At 52.4% G+C, this 9037-nt stretch overlaps 3 protein-coding genes across 3 annotated transcripts; 1 reads left to right on the forward strand and 2 right to left on the reverse strand.

Moving 5' to 3' along the window:
• Positions 1-97: 97 nt before the first annotated feature.
• KD926_002056 (putative 6-hexanolactone hydrolase) lies at positions 98-1536 on the forward strand (the record flags this gene model as incomplete). Its single annotated transcript, XM_053093853.1, has 4 exons — positions 98-297; positions 368-513; positions 606-1255; positions 1399-1536. 4 exons carry the CDS (start codon positions 98-100, stop codon positions 1534-1536), a joined length of 1134 nt encoding a protein of 377 aa, XP_052951325.1.
• Positions 1537-1930: 394 nt separating this feature from the next.
• KD926_002057 (putative Coatomer subunit epsilon) lies at positions 1931-3211 on the reverse strand (the record flags this gene model as incomplete). The annotated part of the gene is made up of 5 exons (XM_053093854.1): positions 1931-2039; positions 2141-2379; positions 2464-2599; positions 2724-3105; positions 3187-3211. 5 exons carry the CDS (start codon positions 3209-3211, stop codon positions 1931-1933), a joined length of 891 nt encoding a protein of 296 aa, XP_052951326.1.
• Positions 3212-4325: 1114 nt separating this feature from the next.
• On the reverse strand, positions 4326-7769 carry KD926_002058 (putative 1-phosphatidylinositol-4,5-bisphosphate phosphodiesterase Plc1; the record flags this gene model as incomplete). The annotated part of the gene is made up of 1 exon (XM_053093855.1): positions 4326-7769. One exon carries the CDS (start codon positions 7767-7769, stop codon positions 4326-4328), a length of 3444 nt encoding a protein of 1147 aa, XP_052951327.1.
• Positions 7770-9037: the final 1268 nt, after the last annotated feature.

Raw genomic sequence — 9037 nt, forward strand, 5'->3', positions numbered from 1 at the left:
TCTTTCTTATTCTTATTCTTGTGCTTATCCTTCCTTCCCCCCCACTTTAGCCCTTGAAGAAAATCCATCACTACCCCTCTCCCTCACTTCCCTCACTATGGCCCTGGACCGCACCTCGCTCTCCCTCTGGGAAAGGGCCGACCTTCTCGCCGCCCAGCTCTCCGCCGTCGGAGCCGCGCTCTACAGCGCCATCACTGGAGCCTTCCGCGGTAAATCTGGCGCAAGTTCCTACATGCTTCATGTCGGTAATGCGATGATCCGATCGCTGGTCGGTCGGTTGAGTTCTAGACAACTTCAGTATGACTGACATGTCGAGAGGTTTCCCAACACATTGAAGTAGCTTGACGACTGACCAGGCCGTGTGTAGATACGTATATCCCTCCACCAAATCTGCGTATGAAAGCTTCATGAAATCCAAAGGCCTTGAGCCGGAAAACGTGACGCTCAATCACGGCGCAACGGGGCATTGGATTGGGGATAAGAATGCGAAGAACGTGGTGGTTTATAATCATGGTATGTATATCCATCTTTCCTAGTATCTTAGCCCAGTAAACAGACCCTTCCAAACCAAACCACTACCTACTAACCCCATAGAAAACAAACAGGTGGAGGCTTCGCAATCCCCGCCTCAGAAGGCCACTTCGATTTCTACACCTCCATAATCAACCACCTCAACGCCAGCAATCCCTCCCACGGCGACATCGCCATCTTCTTCGTCGCCTACACCCTCACCCCCCACGAAACCTACCCGACGCAACTCCGCCAATCCATCTCCGCCCTCCAGTACATCCTCACCGAGACGCACCGCTCACCAGAAAACATCATCCTCGGCGGGGATTCCGCCGGTGGAAATCTCGCTCTAGCTGTCCTGCTGCACCTCGTGCATCCACACCCGGATATCGAGCCATTAGGTCCCCTCCTAGACGGTCATCCCCCGCTAGCAGGGGTATTTGCATTCGCGCCCTGGGTAAGCTATAATCTGGACGGGGCGACAATAAAGGGAAATCGCAAGAAGGATATGATCCCGGCGAAGGTGTTGGTGGATTGGTCGAGGGGGTATCTCGCTAGCGGTAGCAGTACCAATGGAGGGACCAAGGAGGATGAGGTGAGGGAAGGAGATGCATGGAGTGAGCCGAATAAGGCGCCCGTGGAGTGGTGGAGAGATGCGAGGGAGAAGACAGACAGTGTGTTGTTTTTGGCGGGGAGGGATGAGATCCTCTTTTCGGGGATTGAGGCGTTCGTGGAGAAGGTTAAGGTATGTTCTCTCTTTTCATTTTCCCTTTTTTAGTTGTTCTTATTGTTGTTTAAGTTGGGGGTGGAGGTTCAGATTGAGCTGTTCAGAGTTGGGATGAGTGGGACCTATATGGGGCACCGATTGACTGATTTATTTACCTATAGTCCGTCATACCAGATGCCACGTACGTCGTTGGACATGGAGAAACGCACGTTGCGCCAGTCTACAGCGGACAGTTTCTCAGCGAGGAGGCGCAGCAAGGCAAGGCTTTGAAGAGCTGGTTGGCGGCTCGTCTCTGGTGAAATCAATTGACCGCGTTTGAAATTGCATTTATTGATGTTGATTATTTACCCTGATGACGATCACGATGACGATCTAGTTGATGATCTACGCGATACCTAGCATAGCAGGTCGCACAGCGTTGGATGCACAGGGTCAGTGTAACAGGCTCGAGCACGCAGGATCGAGTCTCATCTTATTTTCGCTTTTAGGTATCACAAATATAATGTCTATCATTGATGCAAAATACTCTGTCCATGGGACTAGATATGGAAAGGAAGATGGAAGGAAGAAGGAATGAGAAAAAATGAAAAAAAGGCCTTGCAGATAATACCTGATAATACAATCGCTACGCCGTCGCATAATTCATTGAAATGAGAAAGGAAAAGAGGAGGAGACAACAGCCTGAAGGGAAAATTAAGACGACACTCGCGGCGCATACTTCGCAGCAGCCGTATCAAAGAAGTCACTCTTCTCTTGAACATCGACCAGCAGAGCATGCGAGGGCTGGGCGTTTTGCAGACGTCTACATCGAGAGAAAAAAAACCCCCCCCGTTAGCTTGACCGGCAGATACACTTCCACCGGACGCCAATTGAACGACGGTAGGGTAGGGAGGGTATACGTACGTCTCCAAATCCTCCGACGGCTTTCCAGCCAACACATTCAACACGACCGAGTTGGCGATCAATTCCGCGTCCTCGGGGTATTTCTCCAGCGCCGCCGTCAACGCGGCCTCGGCCTCGGGCAATCGACCGAGATGGAGCTCCGCGACGGCCTGGCCGACGATGGAAAGAGGCGCGGACGTGCTAGGCGCCGAGGCCAGTTCCTCGTACACGTAGAAGGCCGATTGGTACTTCTCGCCGCCCTGGAGAGATCATTGGTTAGTTCCAAGGACTCAGACTAGCCAGCAAAGTAAATTTCTTTGGAGAGAGACGGGTGAAGAACGCACAATTCTCATGCCAACCCACGATTCCGCCAGGTTGACCAGAAGCGAGTCCTGGGCCCAGCGCTTCGCGGTCTGGACTTCCTTGAGGGCGAGATCCGAGCGGTTCTGCTGGAGATGGATCTGGACGATCAATGCGACCCTATATTATAACCCGCACAAGATTAGCATCACGTTTTACCAATTCCATCCCGCGTATAGTCCCATCACGAGACATTGCAACCCCAGAGCAATACCATCAACAAGAAGGAAAAGATAAAACATACGCCTCCAAATTTCCCTGATGTTTCGCCAACAGCGCCAACGCCTCCTCACTCTTGGCCTGAGCCTGTAGCACCGTCCCGGCAAGGACCTGCACGCTCGCATTATCCGGATAATTCTCCACGAGGTCCTGCACCAACTGGGCCGCCGAGTCGACATCCCCGGCCTCATTCTGAGCCAGGGCCTTCACGGCAGCCAGGTCGGGGACATCATCAGCCTCGGCGTCGACGGCGGCGAGGACCTCAGCGGACTGGCCGAGGGCGAGTTGGGCGCGCAGCTGCAGGACACGGGCGGGGAGGACGTTCTCGGAGGAGAGGGCGGAGGTGTCGAAGTCGATCGCTTCTTGGTATTGGCCTTGGTGGTAGGCATTGTGGATGTTGATGAGTTCTGGGTTGGGTGCGGAGGTCGGTTCAGGTTAGTTGTTCGGGCAATTTGGAGGGGAGGGGAGGGGAGGGGAGGGAAACGTACCGCCTTCTGCGGAGAATGGGTCCATGGTGGGTAGGGTCCTGGGAGTAGAAATTGAGGTGAAAGAATAAGAAAAGGAAGGGGAATGGGTTGTGCTTGTATGGGATATACTAGACTATCGGGGAGGGACTTGAGGCTTACGGGAAGTCGTCACGTTGTCATTCCCAGACCGGTAGGCGGTAAGCAAGACTGACAGGAGAGAGAGTAACTAGTACCAGTAAATGGAGGACTATAGCAAGTCCAACTATTATTAACATCTACAGTGGTCTACTGAGTACTGAATAGGAAAGCTTCTTAAATTACCAAGCTAACTGTACAACGCTCGGATTCGTATGAGCGTCCCAGCCGCGTGTTCATATTTATTAAAACAGAGAGAAGAAAGGTAAAGATAGACAGATCCGACCTTGAAGGGCATCTTCGAGAACCCCTGCAGGCGACGGATAGGATTAAATCAATCAATAGAGCACACTTCTGGTCCCTCGAGGAACGAAGTGGCCTTAAATCCAGTCTCGTACATGTAGTCCTCCACCATTTATGCCCGATGATGCAACCATTTCCGTAGTGACTCCCTAAACAATGCGACCGTCCTGCTCAACGAAGGTGAAAGAACAAAGGAAAATAGAATAGAAGAACGTGTGAAAATGCGACCGGGATTCCAAATGTTGAGACACAATCATATGCTTAGTAAAAAACAGAAAAACAAACAAGTACAACCAGGGCATAGGTAGAGGGTATCGCCACATCAAACAAATATAATCCAGTCGCAAACGTAAAATCAGAAAGATCAGTCAGAGCGTCTTGAACCTGCAATGGCGTTGACGCAGCTATGCATCGCTTCCCGGTAACAGAATAGATAAGAAATAAACATAGGTTTCCTTCGGACCCTCCAGTGGTAACCTCAGTAACCGGATTGCGCCCAAGGTCCCTGAACAAAATCAAAAAAGAGAAAGGGAAGGAGAGAGAGGAGGGATGGAGAGAACAATGAATCCAGGAAAATCCGATGCAATCGAATCTGTCATAACGCCGCACCTTTTAATAGCACATGAATGGCGGTGATGGAATAAAAAGATATGGTAGGATGAGAGAAAAAGAATACAAGAGAAATGAAAAGAAGTATGAAGTGGAGCATCTCAACCGCGAGATCAAGGAGGTAAAGATGCGGTGGATGCGGTAGAAATAGTCGGGGTCAAGATCGGCGAAGTATCTTTCTCGTCTAAGCTCGCTGGCGTCTCGCTGCCTTTGTCAGACTGCAAGTCCTTCTCCCGCTCGGTCGATGCAGTCCGCTTGAACACGGTCTGCCCGATCTGGCGGAGGATACCCATGCGTTCGGCTCGGAGCTCATCGGGATCGACCCGGTGGGCAGGGATCGGATCCTCTTTGGTGATCTTGCAGAATAACGTGGAGAACAGATACTGGTCACCGCCGCCATCATACAAGGGAAGGTATCGATAGCCTTCGGACAGACTGCTGAGCTTTGCGGTGAACGAGGCCAGCTGAACGCAGTTGTTGCCTCCCGTGCTGCGTCCGTCCATAGAGCTCCAGACAGTCCAGCGAACGAACACCAAATCGGGGTACTTAGTCTCAAGGGAGAGCTTGAATTGGTCGTTGAAGATGGGACTGTACCCGTTACTCTTTTCGATTCGCGTGCGTCGACGATGGGGATATCCGATTCCCGACATGCCACTGCGGGCCGAGGCGTTCATTCCCCCCTGGCCATAAACAAAGCTTTGGCCTCTGTCATCAGCGCTGAACACCTCAATCTCAACATAGGGATTGATGCTATCATCAGGGCCAATACTCCGAGGGCGGGGCAGTTGCTGGGCTGAAATGACATCAATGGAGAATCGCATGATGTTCCACTGTCGGGCCTTGGGGTCCGCTTCGTTTGGAATCTGAGGAGTGCGCAGGGTTTCCGGTTTGAGCACGTAGCCAGTGCGGTCACTGCCGGCCGCGAACATGGCCTGATTCATCTCCATGCCGACATCATAGGTCTGCCAATTCAGCGCCGCCATTTGAACGCCGCGGCGCCAGAACTTGAGGGGGTCGAAATTAGACGACCTCAGCCGGAAGCCGGAGGGATAAACGCGAGTGAGGTATTTACGGTTGTGCTTCTCGAAAAGCGCTTTGTTCTCCGCATCGCGACAGATGCTCTCGAATGATCGCTCGGCAAAGGAGTAAACATGGTTGAACTTCTGGCTTTCGGCAGACGAGAAGCTGTGCCACTTGTATCCACGAGTATACACTCCCAGATCCGACAGGGGTTTCGTGATTTTGCTCTTCTGGCGTTTTTTCGACTCTTTCTTGGCTGAAACTAGGGCCCCATCGCTGTCCTCCGTGGCGCTGCTCAAACTGGTGGTAGTGAAGGATCTCTTGTCCTGAGTTAGGAACGAGGAGACCGTATCTTGACCGATGGTGGAGGCAGTAGACAGAGGGGGAAGGGCTTCGACGGCCGGATTCTCGGGTACTGCCGGACGTATAAACGGGGAACTGGAGCTGCGCTTCCGTCCTGGAAAATCGCCAAGCGCCAACCCGGACTCCTGCCGCATCGCTGCCTGAGGCTCATCGCACGTTTTGACTTTAACGAGAATGCGACCTTTCAGCTCCTCAGGGGAGGGGAGAACAAAAGTGTTCGTGAGCAGCGGTTCCAACACGAGTTGCTCCTTGAAGGTATCCTTCATAATCTTCACCATGGCCAATTGCTGTTCCGGGTTGCAATGGACTTCGAGTGACAGGATCAGAGGGAAATCGGTGGTGATAAATGCGTAACGATTAATGACAGTAATGCAATCAGCAAACAAGACGCTCGTAGTCATTGTTCTCCCGTGAGACACAATAGGTCGGCCATCGGCACCATCCCAGCAGTCAATCTCAACGCAGCGACATCCTTGCGACAAAGCACTAATGTATGCTTCGGTGCTGGATGCGCCAGCAACCTGGCGGCCCAGAAGGTAGGTGTTATGGGAGCTCGAGATAAAGTATTCGTTTAAGGGCCGGTCGAATCGTGACTGCGCGGGACGAGAGGCATAGATACCATTCCAGGACGAGGCCATGAACGAAGAGAAGGCATCCAGATTCATTCGGGGAACCGGCTCGTCCCCGGATTCAGGGATACTCGGGGTCCGTAATTTCGACTTTCGGACACATTTGTCAAACATCGAAGTCCAATAAATTCGGTCGGAATCGATGTCCTCGTTCTGTACGTCACGCAGGAAGATTAAGAATTCATCGAGTGTGAGGCCCTCATAGTCTGTGGCGATGCTTTTGAAGATCGCGCGGACATCCTTCCGCTCTTTCAGGAGTGCGACAAATTCCTTGAACTCGTCGAAGTTAAGTTTTCCCTTGCTTCCAATATCGGCTTTGGTGAACTGGGTGTGAAGCATATGCTTAGAGCAGTTGATGTGCAAATTGTGACAAATGTTTTCGACGGCACCAAAATCCAGGCGCTCGTCTTCACCAGACTTGACCCCATGGGGAAACAACCGGGACATCTCGCGTTGCCAGTGCGCTTTCAAAGCGGCTTCACTCTGGCCGGATCCTGCCAGACCAGCCATGAGACCGATTCTGTAGCGCGAGATGTCTTCGAGTGTCGTCGTCCAGAGGTCGAGAAGGTGATCATTGGGAGCGATCAGGTGTAGCGTTTTGACCGCTCGGCCCTTGGAGCGCTCGGCATCGACAATGACGATCGTAAACCAGCGACTCTCGGCCTCCTGCGGGATCTGATGCTCCTCACGGTAGTTGCGCGCATCGGCACCCACGCGAATCTCCTTGATGTCGTCGATGTAAAACCGTTTCGCAGGGTTTGATACATCCCAGTAGACTTTGCCCGCGTCGAGATCTAGAAAGAAGCGAACTTGCTTCTTTCTCTTCTTGGTGACCTTTGTCAGAATAGTACCGCGCTGGATCGACGAGTCGACCTTGGGTGCGATCGCGCCGACACTACGGGCAAGCCCCATAGGATTGTCACTCTGCAAGCTCGATGCATCCGAGCCACACCAAGCACCGAGCGAATCCAAAGCGTCGTAGCTGTCCTCTTCGTTGCTGGACTCGAGGGCATTCTCGCGGCTGTTTTGAGTACCCGTTTTGCTGTCACTGCGTCTTCGCATGATGACCGGACCAGAGCTGCGGTCTCGCTTCTCGTTGTGGGAGGTGGATTGACGTCTTCGAGTAAGCTTGTTGGCTGCACCTCGTGAGATTCGGCGCATTAGGCCGGGACCCTTGTTGTTGACGGCATCACCGGATCCCGAGGCGGTAGCAGTGCCTGCAAAAGCCATTGCAGATTCGCCGAGCTCGAGGGAGGGAGCAACAGAAGGAAATGCAGGTAGGCGGTCTCGGTGCCCGTCTGTGGCAGGTTGCAAAGGTGTCGTTGAAGGGCTGGAAGCATTTGAAGGAATATAGGTTGGGTGGAGAGAGTTCGGAGTAGTAGTAAGAGAAGAGGTGTATAGGGGACCCGAAGGGGGGTTGGAGGAAGGAAAGGATGTTACGACATGGTGTAGTTTGGGGGATTTCGGGAGCGATGTAGTCAGTTTTAAATTGGCGTTGGTATCGCCATTCATAGTCGAGGCTGGCGAAGTTGCGGCGTTAGCCATCGCGGACTACACAACCAGGCGTACCACCCGGCTGCGAAACGTGAGACTGTCGACCTGTCGTGAACCGTGCCAGTGCCTGAGTCACCTGGACTCATAAAGGGACGAATGAAGAACGGGGTAGTAGATAAGCGGTCGTGTTGGTTGCGAAAATGGCGGCCTATAGCTGGAATGCAATACGAGCCAAAATAGGGAACGTGTCTGGCTGAGTGATGCAAAAGCCACGTCCTTAGCGGGATTGCTGTGGTTTGGATGTCTGCATCTTGGCCTGCCTTTGATGCAATGCGCAGTGCCCTGCCGGAGAGCGCTCGCGAGAGGGAAAAAAACGATTTCGGGTCCCTGATAACAATTGAAACAGACACCGGCGTTGTGTAACAATGGATCGACGAAAGAAATTGCTGGAGAATTCCGACGTGGGTTCGCTCTGCCCCCTTAAAAGAAAATAATAAAAAATAAATAAATAAGACAGAATAATAAACCACTTCAGGTGAAATGACGGAAATGATGACTTGGCTTCCCGGGGTTGATCACTTTCGGAAATCGGCCTTCGTCACGTTCCTTGATATGCGCTCCTCCGGTCCTTTTCTTGATTTCGTCTTTGATCCCTGGTCAATCGTTCCAGTCTGAAATTGTCTTTTGCTTCCCAACCCCTCTTCGATTTGTCGATCGTCCAAGTACGCGGGGAAAGCTGTCCTTCTGCAAGTGCAAGCAAAGGATGCGGAGACGGACCAATTGAAGGAAGACGATGCGGACGGAGTGAGATTCGTTCTTTCCTTGCTCACTAAATTTGGTTGGAGGAAAAGATGGTGACCAAAGAGAAGAGAGGAATCGAGAAGGATATGTAAGTCAATAGTCGTACGCACTGCGCATGTGTTTAGTTGTCAGCAGAGCCCCCTCCGCGGGCGAGCTGATTGAACAAGGAAATCAGCTGTGCGTTCGGCCGGCGTGATTATTCGCCAGGGAGCGAAGGGAAGGCTGAGGGAAAAAGGACAATCGGCGGCGTCGACGAGGATCGGAAGTGCAATGCAGGATTGCCTGCCAACACAGTGATGCAGGCGGTCCAAAGAGGAAGGGCGCGCGGATGGGCAATCGGAGATTGGACCGAGTAAGAAAGACGTGAAGGTTGCGACAGCTTGTCTAGTGCGGTTCAATGTCTTGCGGGATCAATGTCCTGCACGGTTACGTGGAGAGTCGTAGAGGACCTGCAGCAAAGTCCCGCCAGGATGTAAGTAAGAGTAGGATGATGATGATGATCATGCGACGGAAGACGG

This window comes from Aspergillus affinis, assembly GCF_023601865.1.
Source record: "Aspergillus affinis strain CMG 70 chromosome Unknown NODE_141_length_87381_cov_86_155033, whole genome shotgun sequence".
In the NCBI taxonomy this organism is placed as follows: Eukaryota; Fungi; Ascomycota; class Eurotiomycetes; order Eurotiales; family Aspergillaceae; genus Aspergillus; species Aspergillus affinis.